The 22,024-nt window shown below is 42.8% G+C and overlaps 1 protein-coding gene across 1 annotated transcript; it reads left to right on the top strand.

Moving 5' to 3' along the window:
- Positions 1-1,717: 1,717 nt before the first annotated feature.
- On the top strand, positions 1,718-21,202 carry scarf2 (scavenger receptor class F, member 2). The gene is made up of 11 exons (XM_079270385.1): positions 1,718-2,389; positions 4,280-4,338; positions 4,426-4,527; positions 5,667-6,186; positions 6,647-6,865; positions 7,576-7,704; positions 8,010-8,113; positions 9,413-9,527; positions 9,878-9,975; positions 15,978-16,133; positions 17,562-21,202. Exons 1-11 carry the CDS (start codon positions 2,280-2,282, stop codon positions 18,776-18,778), a joined length of 2,829 nt encoding a protein of 942 aa, XP_079126511.1. The 5' UTR covers positions 1,718-2,279; the 3' UTR covers positions 18,779-21,202.
- Positions 21,203-22,024: the final 822 nt, after the last annotated feature.

Below are 22,024 nucleotides of genomic sequence, written 5' to 3'. Positions count from 1 at the left end.
TATTAAAATAAACCTGACATGAAGCAAGTGGAAAATACTCTGCAAAGGACTGTATGTTTGTACACCAATGAGTCCTCCACACTTTAATACCAACTGTATTACGTTAAACGTCCTCTTCATGAAAACGTCCTCTTCATGAAAACGTCCTCTTCATGAATTGGTTGAAGGCTCGCTCGCCCAGGATCTTCTTCCCCATTATCTGAGCAGAAAGGGAGAGGACGTTAAAACCGGTTCATGTTTGTTATTTTGACCGGTGTATAAAATGCTCATCATTTACTGCAGGATGTTTTCAGTGAGTCATTCTGTCCCAGAAAAGACCGGTTTTGAAAGCAACAGGTTTCACTGAGAGACCACGAACAGTCACACGCTGATCCTTCGTAAGCAAAGGAATTCAAGTCATGTTCTTACCCTCAAGCTAAAGATGAAAACAGGGACAACATATGAAATTTAACAGCTACACTGAAAAAAATCTGTGTTTCGCCAGATTATATTACTACTGCTTAACATTCTGTGTATAGCTACTTGATTTCACAAACCACAGCCAAGCTCTCCATTGATTACATGAACCGTGTGGAAGGAATGAACCTGCAGTGCTGCAAAAGTCATCGGAAGTCATAGGAGCAGAGTTTGAAAACCACCAAACTTCTGAGTTTTCACTCCCAAACTTGTTTTTTTGACGTCATAGGTGCACTGCTGTAAGACTTTGTGATTGGCTGATGCATTAGTCAGCCACATAATTTGAGGCCTTAGTTTGTGGCCATATAAGCAACACCTGAGTACCTTTTCAGCATAATTTGCAAGACAAAATATCTAATATAAGTGCCACATTTCTTCACTGGAACATTTTACCTGCATAACAGTAAACATGCATAATATAACTTATATATATATATATATATATATATATATATATATATATATATATATATATATATATATATATATATACACACGTTTTTGTGGGTTTTGTTATGGATAAGGGATTATGCCAATGGCATAACATTTTGTGAGGGGTGATTAATAACTATATTTTGGTCCTAAACCCCCCTGACAATCATATTGTGGATCATCTCTAAGAAGAGAAGATGCACTGTGCCAGAACAAGGATGGACTGGATGTTATAATGCATCTGACTAAATACCCCCCTCCCCCCCTGATTAGCTTCCACTGGTCAGGAGACCTTGCACGTTTTGCAGGAGGTGCCATATGACAAAATAACTTCGTTGGTGTTAACAGATGGGGGAGCTATTGTCTAACATAGTTAGTACACTGCTGCCCCTCCAACCCCCCCCCCCCCCCCCCCCACACACACACACACACACAAACAAAGGCACACACACTCTCCTCGTGCATCAATTAAAACTACCTTAAATTATTAAAGTAGTTTACTGCAAATACAATCCACATGTACAAATGTGTCATTTTAAATGTGACGATTCACAGATGCTTAAAGTGCGCAATTATCAATAATGATGATAAAGACAGTAGTGGTCATTTTCATTATGAAAAAACGCTGTGACTTTCCTTTATCGCCCACGTGAACTTTTTGTTTATTAAAATACCAAATTATGCCACAAGTCATTGTTTTAACCAAGGCCACTGAAACGGACCCTGTTGCACACAGGCCTATGTAAATTTGGTGGCGCACGCATGGCGCACAAAGCCAAAGAGAGTAACAAATCAGGAATTTCCCTCCTGCCACTCCTGAGAGCGCAAGAGAGGACAGAAGTTAAGGATTAAGCGCTTCTCCTCAGAGAGCAACAAACGGAAAGGCAGCTGATTCGCCTGAATAATTTGTTTTCTAAGAATATCATCATATCGACACGTTTCCACGCGCGTTGCGGGCATTGTTTTGGAAAAAAACTTTTTTTTAAATTTCATTATGAGTCTGGACCAACGGGCTTTGAACGATTGCCTCTTTTAGAAACTTTGGTGGAATAAACTGCGCACTACAGGAGAACAGCGTTTATCAAGAATACTGTGAAATACAAGTTTTGGTTTCCTGACTTATTTCCAGCTATTTCCTTGTGACTGCTGTCGCTGGTCACTTTTTTTTGAAGTTGCTGAGTTTTTCAATGGCGTAGATGGTTGCAAGGGTTTGTTCGATCGTCTTTTTGGGACGGAAAAGGTTTGATATTTACCAAGCAGACACATCTGGATTATGTGCGTGAAAACAAAACGAAGTGTTTAAAAACCAGGGAAAAGCCAGCGTCGTCACTTTTCGGAGAAGGGAAATGCGGAGTGGAAACGGCGTCTAGAAGGATGCTGCTGCTTGTACAATGGAAGTGAAGAACTCTGTTGCTGTTGTTGCGGTGGTTTGTCTCTTCTTTTGCACCACTTTCAGCCAAGAACTCAATCCCAAAGGCAGGAATGTATGCAAAGCACCTGGGTAAGCATCCGTGCAGACAAGTAGGATTTGAAGCAGTCTTTGCCTCATTCTTCTTCACTTGTTTTTTTAAGTTAAGGGTTTAAATTGCACTATGAACCAAAAACCTCGGTCATGTCATTCTTCACGTATATTTGAGTTCCTTGAAAAATAATTTTTTTTAGAACTGAGCACACTTAAAACACAAAAAATATTGACATTTTTTGCAGTGTTTGCCAAATGCCTGAATAGCAGTTTTCACGAAATGATTTGACGAGTTGAAATCAACCACTGAATTAATTGTCTAAACTTGTATTTCACGTTCATAACAAGCATTGTTAACACATTGCATCTATCATTTCACGGTGAGCTCTTTCTTTTCTACACTTAACGTGTTCCCGGTCCGCTGTGCAGCAGGAGGAGTCAGTTATAGAAAGCAGCCATACAGATGTGTACATCTGGAACAGGAGTGTGTAGGGGGCGCTCTCATTCAGTCATAGCATTCGTGGCACAGTTTGATAACGCATATGTGGTTGATAATTCTCTCTCTCGCTCTCGCTCTCTCTCCAAAGTTACTGTATCCAAAAAGCATCTCTGGATGACCTCCAGGATTATATCTGAACCTTTGGAGGGACTAGTGTAAAATAAAAAAAACAAACCCAGGCCCATTATTGCTGACTGCGGCATCCAAACTTGTTGAACTGATGTCTATGCGTTTTGAAATTGTGTTAGACGAGGAACCAATACGCTGACTGGGCTATATACCTTTTTGTTTCTTGAAACACAGGCAGCCACAGTGTTTGGATCTGAAAGGCCACAGGCTGCATCTTTTCGTGCGGTCACAGTGAAATGTAATCAAGGGCTGCTCTTCAAAAGTTCACGTTGCGCTGTCATCTCTCATAGATTGTTCGTTGCTTCGCTGAGCAACAAATCGTCATTCACCACAAACGTATCGCCTTTAGTGCTTTGTGAAGTTTCCAGTGAAACATAAATATAGCACTGACATTTTGCCCGCCTTCCAGTATTCAACATTCATTGCAGTGAACTTTCCACTCACCTGTTTTTTCCATTATGTTTTTTCCATTATGATTCAGAAAAAAATGGATTTTTGAATCAGTTAAAGAGCAGCGATTGAATTTCTTGGCAAAGGGAGTTGAACAATTCTTTATGATGAAAGGTAAACAGCAGCGCAAGTGCAGCTATGCTTCCACACAACGAATGAATTCTGCAACCTCTTTCTTTCTGATGCTGACACGGGTTGGCTGTGTGTTTTTAAAAAAGGGCAACAAGAGTCAGCTCCATACATGTTGACTGGAGTTTGTCCATACAGCACTGCTGCAAGAAAGCTGAACCCAGTGCCATGTGATGTACATGAAATGGTAAAAGGCTGATTTAGAAATCAGCTACCTTCAATAACAAGTGGACGCACACAGAGCGTAGACCTGTGATCTCTACCACGCGCCTATTTTGGCAGCATAAATAACGGCGTTGATCCCCGCTCGTTGACTGAAAGAAAACTGCCGTCCTCAAACACTTGAGGGGAAGCTGACGTGTTGCAGGGGCCCCGCAGAGGTCGCAGGCGTGGGAGGAAGAGGAGACGCATCCGTCCTTTCCTGACGGGCCTGAAAACTCTGCTGCAAAATATTGTCTCTGAATATTCACATTTCCCCAAACGCTGAGGGAGCTTAAAGAAACGGATAAACTACACAGATTCAGGGGTTAAGGGCTTCTAAGTGTACACATGACCCACATTCCGATAGTTATACAACCATGTTCATACATTTGCAGCCACATGAATGAGAACTGTGAGATCAAAGAGTCATGAGCTGGGTGTGGCTGCTGCTGCTGTGACATGTGTTTGTTTCACTGTAGCCAGGTTCCTCATCATCCTCAATGTCACAACATCTTTTCCAGATCACCAGGATTTGTGTGCTGCAGCGGATGGGGCCAGCTAGGGGACGAGTGCCCGACACGTATGTACCATCCAGACGACATTCATCAGTACAGCAGCTCATTGTGCAAGCCAGTTGAATAACACGGCCTATTCTTGTTCACCCAAGCTCTCTGCGAAGGCAACTTCACCTGCAATGAAAATGAGGTGTGTGTCAGGCCCAACGAATGTCGCTGTCGTCATGGATACTTTGGAGCTAGCTGTGACACTAGTAAGGGGTTTCCTACATTTTTCCTGATCAGCATTTCTTTTGCCTCTCATCTGTGGTGTTAAAGTTCAAGCAAATAGAATGTTTTCACCTGTTAAATATACAAGTGTTAGAACTAAAACGACAGCACACTTGGGGTCTTTTTTTAGCATTGCTAGAGGTATTGCTCTGTTGAAGGCAACATTGTTCCGTCCCTAAAGGTCACTGACATATCGCAACAATTATTAGATTGCCAAGAAATGAGCGTGTGTTTGTTAACATGCCAAACAAAGATGGTGGCAGTGGTAAATGTTGTATACCTGCAAACACATCAGCATGTTAGCGTTGTGATTGTGTTGCCATGCTGCCGTTTATCACAAAGCTCAGACCTGCCTCGGACAAGCCTCACAGAGCCACTAGCTTGGCTGTAGAGCAGGGGTGGCCAAACTTCTTTTTGATATGAAGAGAATCGCAAGGGCCAAACAAGAGAACATGTGTGAGTGCAAACAGTTACACTGCAAGAGAATACTTGATTCTGGACCAGAAAACTGCATGTGCCATGGCAAAACTATTTTCGATCAAAATAACGATGCAGCAGTAAACAGTCGAACGTTTGGCATTACAGTCGTTTTATTGGTGTGCCAACGCTGTATATTACATGAATTATAACTATCTGCTGCTCTTAAATTCAATTAACATGCATTTAACACTTTTAAGCTATAATACAGCACATGCCCTGAGTGCTCACTAAGTAATGACATATATACACAAAAGTTCTGTTCATGGGCATAGCGCCCACTTGAAAGACGATGCAGATGTAAACATAAGATATACATTTGTAAGTCTAATATTAAGATGTAACGAACAGGAGAGCTAGAAATTGTAAAACGTTGACAGAGATAATTCCACAAAGATATATTCAAGTGTTTAAACTGGGATGTGCAATGTGCATGCAGTAAAATATATTTGAAATAGGTTCAAGCCATGTTCCAGTTTATTTAGAAAATTCACCACGGGCCATTTAAAAACAGCCAGCAGGCCGCAATTTGCCCACAAGCCGTAGTTTGGCCACGCCAGCTGCAGGCTCTTACTATTGCTCAAGGTTATATGACGAGTCAGAATGCTGTTTCCCATTTCCTGACAAGTGCACTGTCTGTTAACAGAGTGCCCGGCCCAGTACTGGGGCCCAGACTGCAAGGGGAAATGTAATTGTTACCCCAACGGCCAGTGCGACGACTTGACCGGCGAGTGCACCTGCAACCACAACCGTTGGGGACTTAACTGCGAGTATCCTTGCATGTGCCAAAAGGGCAAGTGTGACCGAGAGACGGGCAAATGCACATGTCACCCCGGCATCTGGGGTCCCCTGTGCAACAACAACTGCTACTGCAGCATCAACTCCATCTGCAACGCGAAGACGGGGCGATGCATGTGCAATCCTGGTTGGACGGGGAGGAACTGTGCCATCCAGTGTAACTGCAACAATTCGCCGTGCGACCAGTTCACGGGACGCTGCCAGTGCCAGGAGGGACTGTGGGGCCCACGGTGTGAAAGTTACTGCCATTGCCTCAAAGGCAAGTGCAACCAAGCGGACGGCTCGTGTACCTGCACGCCAGGGTACCGTGGGAGGTTTTGCAGGGAACCGTGTCCTGCCGGGTTCTACGGCCAAAACTGCAGAAACAGGTGGGGCAACAAATCTGAGCAGAGAGCAAATGCACCACATAAAAAACACAGGAAACATGCAGTTTCACAGATGCCTAATGTTCAATTACCTTGCTGCAGTTGATAATCCATAAAAATATCTGACTGTTACTTAATTGAGCAATAATATAGTGATATTTGGGAGTTGGTATTCACATTATCCCGTCATCATCAGCAAACATGTAGAAGCAATTCAGGTTAAGTGCTTTACCTTCCATGGACTGTGACATTCTCACACGAAACAGTTGCTATAAACTGAAATGAGCTTGGTTAGAGTTCAGTGTTTATCTCCCTCTTTAAACGGTCATTAAAGCAACAATTCAAAGCATACAAACAGATTCTGTCCATCTGGTTTCACATCCTTAAACAGTTTTAGTAAGAAGACATGTATACAAGATAAATGACAGTTGTTTTGCTCTTTGTTCTCCTTGGTTGACTACAGGTGTGGGCACTGTAAAGGCCAGCAGCCCTGTAAGATAACAGAGGGGCGCTGCGTCACCTGTGACAGGGGCTGGAATGGGACACGGTGTGACCAGCTCTGCTCCAAAGGCTTCTTTGGCGAACATTGCCAAGAAGTGTGTCCCTCCTGTAAAGACGGTCACCACTGCGACCCCATTCACGGCAAGTGCTCTCACTGTAACCCCGGCTGGATTGGGGACAGGTAAGGAAACACCAAGAGTACAATTTTAGAAATGTGTAAATGAACAGCACTGTGTCATGGCAGCTCGTGAAATAGTCACAAAGTGCAATCGGTTGGTTTTGTTTGCGTGGACACGAATTTCGCTCAGCACGAAAACAATGCCAATTGGCCAATTAGGATCTGATTTTTTTATTTTGGTGGACACAAATGAAATGCCTTAATGTGACGGTGCAACGGTCAGAGATAGAGACATAGGATTCAATATCCTGAAAGACTTTTAGTAGACGGGACGAGAGGTGGAGCACGACTTTCAACTACGAGTCAGCTGTTCGACGCCGCGCAGCCCAAAGTTTTGTTGCCTAAATCGAATTGTACATATCTATTTTAAGCCCAACCGTGATGCTTTTTCTAAACCTACCCGACTGGTTTTGTTGCATAAACCTAAATTTAGTTTTGCAGCGTAATGTCGTCCAGAAAAAAAGGTCGTGGCGAGCACCACAAAGTAAACGGGACAATTCACGCCCCAAAAGATTACGTATCGTGACTACTTTACGAACTGCCATGAGACGTGATGAAAAGAAAGCTGCAAAACGACGCATTTTTGTTGTTCAGTCAGACCTTTAACATCAACATAAAAAGCATAATGGCAGTGCCTTTGACAAGTAGCTACTGCGATACCGTTTTCCATACTGCAATGACTGTAATCACCACATTCCTCTTGTGTTTGATAGGTGCGAGGTGCGCTGCCCCAACGGCACATACGGCGAGAACTGTGAGAACAACTGCAGTCACTGTTTTAACGGCATCTGTCACGTTGTCACCGGAGAGTGCTTGTGTGACCCGGGATTTTATGGCACCTAGTAAGTCATGAGACACCTCGCACCCAAAAAAAAACCCTCACGTGTTTGCATTCCAATACATCGTGAAAATGGCTGATGGCTTTCTTATTACTTTTGTCACACACTTGTATATCTTGGGAGCATGTGTTTTGAGGCGTATTTTACAGATACTGATAAAAAACACAAACTTCCATCAAAGGACACATTTTGCCTGGAACAAATCACTGATCCCATTTATGCCTTTTCTCTTTCTTTCTGTGTCCTATTTCATGCATCTGTCACTTGGATTGAACATTAAACAGATGTTGTTTTTGTCTGTGCTCAAGCTGCAATATGACCTGTCAACCCGGCCAGTATGGAGTGAACTGCAACCAAACCTGCTCTTGCAATGACAAGAACTGTGATCCCGTGTCTGGTTCTTGCTATCTCCGTAAGAAAATCCCCCTTTTCTTTTTAAAGAGCATCCACATGCTTTGTAGTTCTGGTGTTTTTAAAGAGGTTTCTTTGATCAGCAGTAACTAGTGTTATTTTTCCCAATAATGTACTTTTCCAGAGACAGTTATTTCCTAGTCGGACTACACACAAAAATAATTATAACCCTCTGAACTGTTTGTCCAAAGTGCCAGATGCCGCTTGTGCTGCCTGTGTATTAAAATGTCTAATAGTTGGCTGTACGCACAGAGTACCAACAAACACATCTATTCAGATCAGCATGTGTAGTGGGAGAGTTAACGTTGCGAGGCCTTGATAGACCCAGACCGGTGTCCTTTTTATGTCTGTGTTTGTTGGCTCTGTTCCTGTCCAGCCAGAGAGAGAGAGAGAGGAAGAAGGAGAAGAAATAAAAAGAGAGAAAATATGAGAGAAAAGGAGAACTTGAAAGGGAGACAGAGAAAAAAAGTGCAGTGTTTGGAAAGAGGAGATCTTTGGAGGCATGCAGGGAGAAGATTAGAACACAAAGGTAGCAGGGATTTTGGCAAGTGGGCATGATGGGCGGTGGCAGGCTGGTCAGTGATATCGTGAAACCTCGTCACCTTCCCCCAAATCGTTTCCCATTCTTTATCCAGCTGTGAGCACAGGGCAGTGACAACCTGCCACGCCCAGACTGCCCAACAATCCATCTCAGCCTCATGTGACAGCGTAAAGACCCGCGGGCCGCCGCTACTCACCCCTTAACTGATGGCTTGCTTCTCTCCGGGTGTCATCTGTCCTTGCGAGCGTCCATGCTCGCGCAATTACAGCACCTATTATCTTTGGGGTGTATCCCACTTGAAGAGGGAGGGGCGCTGATAAATCATCGATGAGTTACGGGGCGCGTAGTAAAGAAGGGGGTGAGGGGAGGAAATCAGCAGTTAAAGCGTAAGTGGTCCAATGTCTGCAGGGAGATAAGATTAACAGTGAATTATTTGCAGTGCCTTTCAGTCTGTTGCAACATTCCTCAGAGATGCTTCATGCCAAGCAGCTATTGAAAATCAATTGTCAAGGTCAACACAGCGCTCTGCTTTTTATTATCAAAGCTAACTGGCACATTAATAAAGATTACACAGTCAGCTATAACCCTCTCCTCGAGTCATTTGAACTCACTTGTTCGGTAAATCATACAAATTTGCTATGTGCCACGGCCTCTAGTGTTAGTGATGACAGAGAGAGAGAGAGATTTGTTGAAACTGGCATGAAGAGTTTTGCTGCGCCAATGTGGCACACCCCGAACTCACTGCATCTCGTCTTTCAGAGCCCAACCAGCGGATGGGCGTGATCGCGGCTGGAACCCTGGTCTCCTTTTTACTGATTGTCCTCCTGTCCCTGCTGTGCTGCTGCTGCCTGTGTCGACACAAAGACGACCACAAGTGAGTGACGGATAGGTGTCTTCACCTCTACGCTCGGTGAGAGGAGGGCTCGAGTAGCTTGCCCCGGTTATAAAAACAGAAGAAAATGTTTTCTTTATATTCTCTCTCTCTCTCTCTCTGTCTCTGTCTCGCTCTCTCACAGGAACCAGTTTGTTAAATGAATAAATGCATTTAAAAATATTTGAAAGCACTTTTCTAAATATTGACATTACTGTGCGAGTAGCAATGTGAGCCCTGGGCCCTCAAAAAGAGCCACAGGGCCAGGTTTAATATGCCTCTTTTGAATGATTCATTTGGGTTTCCATGGCGTCGTCCCTTTTCAGTCCTAACCAAGACAACTCTACCAACAGCAAAAAAGCCAAGCGGATCCTGTGTGGACGATTCAGCCGCATCAGCACTAAACTCCCCCGTATTCCACTGAGGCGACAGAAACTTCCCAAAGTAGTCGGTAAGCCCCAAAACTCTTTCTCATGTCCCACCGCAGTGCTGCCAGAAGCTGCTGTGTTTCATGTAATCATCTTGCATTGTACAGCACAGTCTGCTGAAGCCGCATCACTCTTAGCTTCAATTATTCGGCAAATGATATTCACATTTTGACATGGAGGTGTCGGATGAAAACGGTGGTTTCACAGCGGAGACAATGACACCAATGAGTGGCAGTCAGAGTGTGCATTTTCCTTCAGCGCTACCATAGTCCTCCTCTTAGATGATGAATAGGGTTGAGAAGTGTATGGTGGCTGCCAGGCGAGTATGGGGTTTCATTTGAAAGGAATGCACTGGTTTTGGAGCCCCTTATTATTCTTGGCACCCTCAAATGCCATGTGTTCATATTATTACAACCCTAAACTGGGGCTTTTTTTCTCTCCCCCATTTCTTTTTTACTCCTTTCCATCGTCCTCTCCCCCAAGAAAGTTTTTCTTGGGCCGAGGAGCAGGCTGTGTTATTAAAAGAAGGCCCGTGGTTGTCGGGGGGGGGGGGGGGGGGCCCGGGTGGTGGTGAGTGACGCGCAATCAAAGGCCGCACTGTTTGGGTGAACGCTGCGGCACTGCTGCTCCATGCGGAGGTCTCGTGGTCTGTGTCAGATCTGTCTGCGGACCCGGTCTTTTGTCATAATAGACAGAAGCGATATGATGATCTTTTAAACCCCACCAGATGCAGTTTAACATGGCTGCTTTTGTTCAGGGTTCAAAAACAATTCTAACAGTTTATAAATACACAGTTATCTGGATTTCTTAAAAAATTGTTTTTCGAAGCAGAAAGTCGTCTTGCCCCCTAGTAGCTGTGTTATGCAACTGTACAAATGATTGTTCTTCATTCTGACAAGTTTGCAGCTCCAGGGTAATTATATTGTCGGAGCAACAATATTTGTCTGTACTTCTATCTCCAATTTCCAATATTTTCAAGACATGGAAACATGTTTCTAACTGCACACAGAGTCCATCCGTATTGATGATGCTAATGTTTGTATTTGCTATTTGAAGTAGGAGATTAATAATGTGTACCTAACATTGACAGAATATAGGGGTGACATTTGCAGTAGTGGTAAAGCAGTTAGTCAACTAATGAATTAGTCCACTGACAGAAAGTTAATGTACAGCAATTTTCATGATCAATTTCTTTGTAAAAGTCATTCATCAAGGGAAAGAAGTGAAACATTCCTTGGGCTCCAGCTTGTCGAAGTGGCTGCTTTTGCCCGTTTGTCATTGTAAACGAAGTCCTTGGACTGTTGGTCAGATAAAACGTGCGAGTGTGCTCTCGATTGTCTGACATATAGTTACAAATGATTGATTGTTTAGAGGTTCTCAAAATGCAATTCAGAGCATATCTATTGCAACTACACAGATCTCAACATGGCGATGCCTTGCAGCTAGCGGTGCAACGAGTGCAAACAACGGCAACAGCGCTGCCAGAGGAGGAAGCTTTACGCTTCCATGACGTCGCTGTGGGTTGGGACGGCGTTATCGGCTGTAACTGCTGTATCGGCGCAGTGCGGAGCGCAGGCCACGAGCTAGCCATTGGCACACGCTGACATACGCTAACATGCACAAAAAAGGCAGATATATTCACAGCAGTGTTGCGCTGCAGTTTCTGATCTCAGCTTCAGCTTAAGCCTCATTGTGAAGCACTGTTATTTGAATCTTTAAAAGGGCTCTACTGAAGTCAGTGTGCTGTGGAAGAAGTTCATGACCTGGTTTCTTTTTCATGTCTGAGCAGCATGTGCCTCCTCGGTTATCCAGCTGATTCTTTAAGATAGGATCTGTCTCTATTATGCCTCGGTCTAAATACAACACTGGGACAGAGTTGCCTTTGTCGTCACACTGTGGCATATTAATACGCTTGTTTGTGGAGAGCTTGACTATGTGAACCAATGTGCCAGAGGCGTAAGAAAGCAACGTCATCTTAGCCAAATGCCTTCACGTAAAAATACTTGGATGTGTCTTCACTGTTAGCAAACAGATTTTTTTCTGCATAAAAAACAAATAAGACCGCCTGTCAAATTGGAGAACAGACCTCGATACCAGTCAAAGTCAAATCTATCACCGCTAGTGTTTGCCTCTCTTGTCCTTCCTGGTTTGTCCTATCCAAATGTTTGCTACTCTGCTTTCTGTTGGGCTGCCCACAGAAGTGTGGTCTGCCAACATTTAGAAACTCAAACTCTGACTGGGGCTACACAGTCCTGCACACACGCATTCCAGAGGGGGCCCAATGGGGCTGGAAACAGGAAGTGGTCAAATTTACCCCAGCCCGTGTCAGAACTGTGATTTATCCACATCAGGGTCAGTCGCAACAGATGTGGCAAGACAACATGAAAAAAAGGAAGAAGGGGGAAGTAAGGAAGGAAGACAACAACCTCTGTTACCATACTTAGCCTCAGAGGAATAGCAACATGAACACACTGTCACCTATTCGCCCCACTGAGGCTGTTTGCTTGTAGTTTGGCATTCCATTCTAAGCATATTTACTCCACGCCCAACAGTTTCACATCTGTCCTGCATTCCTTGCATCCTCCGTGTCCAAATGCTTACCCACGGATTTGGGCTGAGAACAGCGCCACCTGTGTTTTTCTCTCTTTATTTATGTAAGATGGAACAAAGAAAAAAAGTCAGCTTGAGTTTTAGGAATATTTGAAAATGAATGCAATTGGTTGCGTCACTGATTGGTTGATAATAGGCTCTTAGTTGGACATGTTGGATGTAACTTAGTGTACTGCATTGGTTCGAGAGACTATTTCAGGCAGAAACATATTGTTTCTTCTTCTTATTGGCATTTAATATCCTCGTTCTATGTCCAGATTTCCACAGCTGGGCCAGGCTTTTTAACGAGCAACCTTCTTGTCCCAGCCCTCTAGCCTTTGGACTACCTCTGCCTGTTAACTGATCCCCCCCCCCCCCCCCCCCCACCCCCACCGAGCAACTGTGGTGGCGGAGCTCTGCAGCTGGGACGTGTCAATAATGCCCTGTTGTGTGTTGGCCTCCATGTAGGGAGGGATCACAGTGGCGTCCAGTCTGCACAACAGTCTGCTTTCAACTTTCAAGGGCAGCAGTTGTTCATCACGACATACAAGTAATGTCGCAAAAAATGCCCGTGTGTCAGCTCGTTGACTAACTCAACTGAAGTCTTTGCATAGGTTAGCTGCTCTACATTCCTCAGCCCTTCAGATTCTCTGCCTGCTGCTGACCCTGCACACACGCAGGAGTGAAGACAGAGAATGCACCAATTCGAGCAAAAAATATTATTTTGTCATCCACACCTCTGGGTAAACATTTTGCTGGGTTCTGTATATTGTTATTAATCTACCACATCCACACACAGCTGATTTCTTTTTTGAAGTTAATCCAATCAGAATAGATGGAAGACTTTGGGGTCATTCTTGTAGCCACAAAAGTCCAACATTATCTACACATGTAGAGAGAACAGGGTTCCGTTATTGTTGTAAACAGGATATCCTTAAATAATCACAGAAATGGGTGATAATCACAGAAATGGGTGCCCTTGGCTGGAAGTCGCCTCTACATATTGAAATGCTTGTTATTTTTTTCCCACTTTTACACACATCTGCACTTGCTTATTGTAGAAATGTTGCACCTGTGTTGACATTATCCACCCTACGAGCAACACAAAGACTTGAGACTGTCAAACTGAAACATATGTTGTTTAGAGGTTTTGGTGACTTCTTTTGAATAAATGTAAGAACATCGATCAGTGTAGCAATGCAGCTGATTATTCAGATTGACCTTCTGTGTCTTATTTCTCATCTCAGCGATACATTAAAACTGATTTTCTGTGGTAGTAACTTATACAGTTCAAATCTATCATTTGTAAAAGTAGACATAACTCAGCAGCCTCAGGGGAAAAAAAACAAATCAGGGTCCTTGAAAATTGCTTTGTACAATCATGTCAGTACAACAAAAAAATGTAGCACACACACACACACCTATGAACCAGTTCTGATTTGACCATGACTTAATAGTGAGAGTATGTTCCCCCAGCCCTATGTTTCCTCAAGTCTGTTCCCTTAAGTCTGTGTTCCCTCAGTCCTATGTTTCCTTTAGTCAGTTCCCTGAGTCGTATGCTCCCTCAGCCCAATGTTTCCTCTGCCCTGTTTCCTCAAGTCTGTGTTCCCTCAGTTTCCTGAAGCCTCTGTTTTGTCAGACCTATATTTCCTCAGCCGTATGTTCCCTAAGCCCTACTTCCCTCAGATCAGTAGCTCTGCCAGTGCCATGCCATTGATCCAACATCTCTTTATTCAAAAGATGGTCAATAGTTTGATTCCTCTTTAAATGTCCAAAGTCCCATTTGTCTGACAACCTTTTAAAAATAGAAGTCATCAGACCTCCCTGGTTGAGATATTTCTTCCCTACTGATAACTGCTAACATATTTTAGCATGGGCCAGGGATGATGCTGAGGGAACATGTTATGGTCAGAATCGGTTTTGGCTTAGTGACCAATAAACACACAAATGTAACCTCTGAACAGACCATCTGCTAAAGTAATGTGTATTTGAGTGAAATTAAGATCAACATTGTCTTGTTTGTTAGCATTTTAAAAAGCCATGCATATCAAAGGGAGATGCATTGAGAATGTAAACAAAGCTATGCAAGATAAGGTCCCCATACTCTGATAAAATACAAAGTAAATGCAGTTTTTACAGTTTTAATGCTTCTACAAGTCACCAAGTCTGCACAAATCCGGCAGTAGAGAGCTTCTTAATAGTTCATCTTTTTAGTTACAGTCAAACAACAACGGCTAAGGAGCCAGGATTTGTTCCTGGCCAGGGTTCTGGCACAGTTTTAGGGGACTTCTTCCACCTATGTTTTATTGGCGGTCTAAACGATTGGATCGACCCATGTGTCAGCGGGCATGTAAAGAGGAGCATCTGATGTGGTCTGTTCATGTCAAGGTAACGCCCAGAAGGATTTAAGTCAAAACTCACGCCAGATCAGCTTCAAGTTGTCCTCGGAAACCACAGCTGTCCTGAGACAGAAGGGTCAGCAGAATGCTGCAGTATGTGAAAGGGAGGAAGACTGCGAGAGCGAGGCAGACAGTCAGAGAGAAACATAACATGACCTACATATTGTTATGGGAGAGGATTCTATAGAAGATGACGAAAGAACCCATTTGCAAACACCTAAATACTAAAAGATCAGAATAAGAGATGATATCACCATCGCTGCAGTTTAACTCCATACTTTATTTGTATATTAGATATGATACAATACATTGCTTTTGTAATGACAGAGTCTCCATTATTAAAGGAATAGTTCACATGTTGGGGAATATGCTTCTTGTGTACAGGCTAGCAGGTGTATATACTGTACTACATGTTTATTTTTGTTTCTTTCTGTCTTTATGCTAAGCTAGGTGAAGTTTGTATTGATTTTTTCATCCCACTCTCGGATAGAGATGCATATTTCCCAAAATGCTGAATTATACGAATAAAGAAAACATTTTCAAGTGTTTTTTGTTTCATTTTTACTTTAATTCATTTTTTGATATAGTGTGTGCTTTCGCATCTCGTTTCTTGCAAAAATAACACGAAATGATAGTTCACATACTCTATTTATTCATAAATTAATGCATTTTTGCATTAATGCAACAAGTAGCTGCAGACCCGATAGCTATGGCTTAAGAATGTATTTCTCGTACGATTGTCAGACTGCTTTTCTTGTCTCTGCTAAGAATAAAACTGTAAAATGAAATAAATAAAAAAAGCTTATACAAAGAATATATCTACATTTGCTTCTAAAACCCACAATGTCGGAGCCTTTGTCAACTCAAATTCAAAACCAATTAAAAAGCACAGTTTTTCCACAGACTCAATTAAACCGACACTTTCTACATCTCTGCAGCCATTGTGAGAGTGAGTGAGAACAGACTGTTGTTCTTGTAACATGGTACAATACCCTCTGGCTGACCTTTTGGCTTCTGCGTTTGTTTTCTGTTCTCAGTAGCACACCGCGACCCAGAGAACACCTTCAACTGCAGCTTCATCGAGCCCCCCTCAGTGGCTGAGCAGCCTTCCCCCTCCTCCTGGTCGTCCCAAGAGTCTTTCTCTTCCTTTGAGAGCAGAGATGAGGGGCCAGTTTACTGTTTGCCCCACGAAGGTGAGTCATCGTTAGAATAAATATCTAGAATGACGCACATCAATCCCTAATTTGTCTTTGGCATGGGGTCTTTACACACACGCACACACTGATAGACACAGTGAAGAAGTCAAGTTCCCCAGTGTGACCGTTGAGTGACTCACCCGCTTCTGTAAATCTCATTATGGAGATAGTTTCTTTATCATATGCCATCTAGACCCAGGTTTTGCTTCGAGAACAAGGCGAGTATAAACAGGAAATGGATTGGTCAAGTCGGCACATGGCCCAAATCCAAACAGTGACTAACTCCTTGAAGTTTGATGGAAAACACCCGTTCTGTCAGTTTCTATTCTGGATGTCTGACAGTGCAAGTCAGGTTCAGTTTTGGGGGATTTTTGTGCGTGCTGAGTGATTGATGTTTATTTTAGTGCTCTCTTTCTAGTTTGTTTTAGTTCTCATTCTTCTCATGAATGGTCCGAGGCCTTTGAAACAATTGATTTTGAGTAAAAATCCTCGGGCACAAAATAATTGCTGTAAACATCACAAAAGGGTTTTTAGTTAGAATGGCACTGATAGGATCTGTCGCATTGGAGCCACTCCAGTCCCGAGTATGTGTAAGTAACTTAGCAAATGAAGTGGTACATGTATCAGTCTTGAATCATGTGTGTTGCTGCTATTTGTGAAGGTAACAGATAAATCGCATTGTTTAGATTTAAAGGCTGCAACCCAGTCGCCAGAATGAAATGTTGGCATCGTATGTTTCTGCAAATCACGGATATGTTGAATCTCAATGTTTCTGAACCAAAAATAACTTTCATATCACGATTTTTAGATACAGTGCTTTTGCCGTTTCGAAACTGCTTTCTCAATTTACGTTTAGATAGTTAGTTAGGTTGAGTAGACGATCCTGGTAGTCCTGTGTTTAACTTATCCATCCACTCTGTACTCCTCCTTACATGGTCTTTGATTAAACCCATGAATCAGGCATTAAAGTCTGTATGGCGTACGCCACTGTCTTTCCATAGACGCTTGATTCAATTGAGAAAAAAAACCTGAAATGAAACAATCTTTTTGTCGATATAAAGCAGTCTCATACGGTGTGCTAATAGCAGGGTAATGACAAATCTAGAATTCAGTTTAACAGGTGCACAAGTAGAGAATGGGTAATGTCAGTGACACAAACAATATCGAGTATATCGAAACTTGACTAACATTATTAGCATTAGCCTCTATAAGCCAGTAACTAACCAGGCCAATAATAGCTGTACAGTGTCATTTTGCCATGGTTTCATGTTGTTGCTTATGAATTTCACTTTTAATTTTATAAAGACAGAATGCGAATTCTGTCAATTGCATAATCTCACTTAAATTGATCACTTGAGAGGATATTTAAATTATTAGATTATTTAATCTTGGACTAATACCTGTTGGTCTTCTAATGATCCACAGAATCTATCAACGAAAGCAAAGAGAAGGGCAGCCCCGGCCCACCAACGGAGAAGCCAGAAGCTAATGAGGATGATGCAGGGGAATACACCTCCCTGAAAGACACCAGTTTCACAAAACCAGAAGGCAGCGAGCAGCCCCTGCTCAAGTCCTCTGACAGCGAAGGCTCCACCAGTGGCTCTGAATCCACCACTGTGGCTCTCTACGCTCGCATCGCTCGCCTCTCCAAGCAGTCTAAGGAGGACGATGGGGATGGCACTCCTACACCAGAGGCAAAGCGCAACGGAAAGCCTCCACCATCACCTGGCAAGCCCAAACCACGGCCACCAGACCCGTCCACTAAGCCCAAAGTATCGTGGATACACGGCAACACTACAGGGTCTCCCCAGCCAGAGCAACAGGGGCATGGGGGATTGAAGGCACTTACTGTGTCAAAGGAGAAAAATAGGAGCTCCAGCGATGGTTCGGCCAAGAGCGAGGAGCGGCAGAAAATGAAGGAGAGGAGTCGTGAGCAACAGAAGAAACAAGAGGTGAAGGAAGCAGACGTCAATGGCTCTCCCAGCAAACACAAACCTCTGCGAGGTAAGAAGTCTGGGGACGAGCACAGCAGTCCCAATCACATGGAGCACATCAATGGTGTGGTTCATAATGCCCTCAAGAAGATAAGTAACTTCCACAGCTCCTCAACTGAGAAGAAGGGTGCTGAAAGTCCAAAGGAGACCCGCAAGGAGCCACCCAAGAGCCCCAAGGTAATCCACCCTCATATGAACTCTGAGGCTGCCACACTCCTGGCTGCTCAGCTCAAGGAGAAAACCCAAAGCATCAACAGGAACGAGGGGACGGGTCTGACGAAGACCAATGGGCTCTCCACGCCCAAGGGAAACCGGGAGAAGCCAACACCTCCACAGAAAGCCAAGAGGAACCCCTCCAGTGGATTGAGCCAGCAGGGCTCCACCAAGCCCCTGCTGCCCACCTCGAGCAGCCTCCAGAAGATGGTGGCACCCGTCGCCACTGACCTCGGGACCCCTGAAGCCAAGAGCCCGGAGAAGCAGGACTTGAACGGCTCAAGGGCAGGGGACCCGATGTTTGATCCTACACCAAAGAAGACTCCCATGAAAAAGCCACCCAGGAAGAAAGGCAAGGAGGGTACTTTGGATACATCGGAAAGTAAAACACCCCAGCACAAGACAGCCATAATGCCACCACAGGTAGTGAAATAAATGTTCTCGAAGACAAATTTTGTGATGGATACCAAAGAGACTAAAATGGATTTGTTGGAAGGTGAACCTCGTAGTTTTTCAATCAAGGAATTTAAACATTTTCTGAGTGTGCTGCGACTCCAGGACCGGTCAAGAGTGAGAAATGCTTCTAAATCAAGGGTGCAGTTGAGTCGTATTGGTGAGTTGTATTATAATGACCTCTATACACCATTGTATTTCATTTCAAGAATCCCTTTTTGTGTAACGACTATGTATCAAGCTCACACCACAACCTGTGGCTATGGACACAACAGAACAGTGGTTGACAGACATAATCCATAGTTCATTCATCTCTATCCCTCTGCAGTATGTCCACCACTATTTTTATATACGGATTGCTTTTTGGGGTTCCATAACTGTAATTTGCTAAGGTGTCAGAAAAATAGCTTATTTAATGCACGCTCTCCAAAGGTACTAAGGGTACTAAAAACAACAAGAAAATTAGATCCTCTGGGTATTGCAAGCTATTTTGTTTTGTTTTTTGTTTTGTTTGTGGGCCAACATGCATCAATACAGTTTTATACCTTAAAGCTACCCTCCTCATTCCTTATGTCAAGGCTATTCTTTGCAGAAGAAGGTCAACTTAATTCTGTCAAGTAAGAGCAACACTTTTTGTTGGTCTCTATTTTTCTACTCTAGCAGTTTCAGGTTGACATACCACATTATAAAGAATGCTTCTCTCTAATAAACAAAATCTGGCACTCCAAAGTATGCAAGTCATGCATTTAGGACAATTGTCCCTTGTGCTTGTGAGTCACTTTGAAGAGCTTTAGCGCTGGTCTCAAGGCTTTTACCTACAGAAATGTTACATTTTTTAATTTAAATTCTGAGCCCTCTTTTGTCCAACTCTGTCAGACATGGTTTTTCAGAACCCATTCAAGCTCTTTGATCTTCAGAAAGGGCTGTTTCAAACCTCTTTCATACTTCTGCTAACACCAAATCACCAGAATGTGCTCTTGCTGTACATTTTATTCAATTAGTTAAACCACCAAACAAAAAATGAAATCTCAAGGTATTCTATGTCCTCACTTTCTCTGTAATAGAGCAACATCTGCAGTTGTTGTATGCTGTATTCAAGACAAACGTACTGCATATCCAAACAAATCCGATACAATAGACAGTTTTGTTGAAGTAATGACTCTTAGAAGTATTCTCTACAAATCCGGCCACAGAGGGAGACTGCCGTGTGTCTTTATCTGTTCTTTTAGTTTTGTTGAGAAACTAGGGAAACAATATTGCCAACTGAGCTACTCCCATTTCACATGCATTTGTTTCTGCCATCGGGTGTTGTGTAGGAAGAAAATCTTGCCAAGGATGTTTTGTCCCTTAAGGATGTTGTTATCTTAAACTACTCGTGCTGAAGTAACAGGGTGCTTAATTTCATTTTCTTTAGGCTAAATGGTACCGTGCCTCAACTGTGGATCAGTTTAAGCAAAAGAAGCCATGTTTTCCTAAATGTTGATCATAAAATATGTAAACCAAAATGAGTGGCGGGTTGGGATTCTTAAATTTGAGGAAAAAAGCCTTTTATTTCAGTTGTTGGTGGATAGCTATTTGGAAAGTAGCATTCAAAACATGAGCTATGAACAATGGATGACAGGTAGTGTGTTAACATGCCATTGGTATGTTTTGGGCTGAAGAATATATTACATTAACACAGCTAATTTGAAAAATTGTCTTGTTTTTTTTTTGTTTTATCAAGGTACAACTCGTTTTGGTTATTTTATCAACTTGTATACATGGTGTACTTTTTCATTGTCTTTGTAAGCTGTGCTTATATGACTTTTTTAGTTCTTCTGTTTTTCTTGGTGTCAATGAACTGGCTTTCATGTTGTTTTTGCTTTTTTTGATATGTTGCTTATTTTGAGCTCTGAAGCAAACCTACAGTATGAGTACTTTCCATCTTGTAAAGTTTACATTGGCTTGGTTCTCTGTTGATGTTATTGTTTGTGTAACACTTAACTGCATGACGCAGAGTGTAGTTATATGGCATTAATAGCTCCACCGGAAATCTGTAACCTTGTTTCCTCCAGTTGTTATTATTGCCTCCCATGAAACAATACAGAAAGGATTGTACAATACTACTATGATACCACTGTTGAAACAATTGCATATACTCTAACCATAACATTGTGTAATTATGAAGTGGCAATTTTTATCTGACTGGCCCATGCCTGTTTTTATTGGCGTACAGTGCATTTTTGTAAAGAAGGGCCTGAAAAGCTGCAAAAACGTTACCAACTGTAAGGTATATTTTGTTTTTTGTGGTTTGTTTTTGGCAACTTTGATTTCCATTTTGTGTATGGTCATTCAATTTGTGTTTCCCTTATTTACTTTGGAATAAAAAAAGCAATACATGTAGCTCTAGTCAAACCAAAAATTAAAAAATCCGTCATTATTTCTATAAATGTCTTATTCCAGCATACAACCAACTCGAACAATACTATGGTGAAAGGGCAGTTATTGGGGAATACACATAAATATCCGATAGTATTAATATGAATGCTGGTTGATATTTGACCCTTTCCTGCGACTCTGGGCTGCCGAGTCTCAGGGACGAGGAGTCCTTCGGTCACAGCGGCTCTTCAAAGAGCCTGAGGGAACCAGGGAACTGTTCATTTGGCTCCTTCAGGATGGGGGTGACAAAAGGCTCCTTTCATGAGGGGAAAAACAGTGGAAACTCTGTGCTAAGGAGTTAATCACGCGCTGCATATATGTCCTCTTTCGGCAGGGAGAAGAGGGGTATAGCAGGACTGGGCCACAAGGCAATGAAGCAGCATGAATGGATGGATAGGTCATGTGATGGGTAATTGGAAGCAGAAGGCGAAGCAGCTTTGCTTTAGGTTTTGCTCTTTTGACATGGTGATCTACTTGCTGTGTATATGCGTGGAGATTGTACACACATGTTGAGTCGTATTAAGATTTTTCAGAGCTGTTATCCACTTTTGGACTTGCATATTTTGATTGATGATAACGCCAAATAGATGCAGATAAGACCTTTTATGGACCATTCTAAGAAGATCATTTTTTTAGGGCAGGTTAAACTATTTAATCATTTCCATCAGCATCTTGAAAGACAGCCCCATGCTAAAGCCATAGCTGAAGGGATCGTTTTTTCCAACAATATCGTTGGGCCCCAAAACCCATTGTTTGTTTGTTTATTAATATTGTTGTTTTGAAACTAATGACATTCCCATCAGCATCCGC

The sequence above is a fragment of the Melanostigma gelatinosum genome (assembly GCF_949748355.1).
Source record: "Melanostigma gelatinosum genome assembly, chromosome: 6".
In the NCBI taxonomy this organism is placed as follows: domain Eukaryota; kingdom Metazoa; phylum Chordata; class Actinopteri; order Perciformes; family Zoarcidae; genus Melanostigma; species Melanostigma gelatinosum.
This window is presented reverse-complemented; position numbering and strand designations above follow the sequence as displayed.

What these genes read in the sequence shown, in the direction of transcription:
- scarf2 (XM_079270385.1), top strand. Translation starts at nt 2,280, where the DNA reads ATGGAAGTGAAGAACTCTGTTGCTGTTGTTGCGGTGGTTTGTCTCTTC. An exon ending in AATGTATGCAAAGCACCTGG is followed by an intron (nt 2,390 to 4,279) that starts GTAAGCATCCGT and finishes CATCTTTTCCAG; the next exon opens with ATCACCAGGATTTGTGTGCT. An exon ending in GGCCAAAACTGCAGAAACAG is followed by an intron (nt 6,187 to 6,646) that starts GTGGGGCAACAA and finishes GGTTGACTACAG; the next exon opens with GTGTGGGCACTGTAAAGGCC.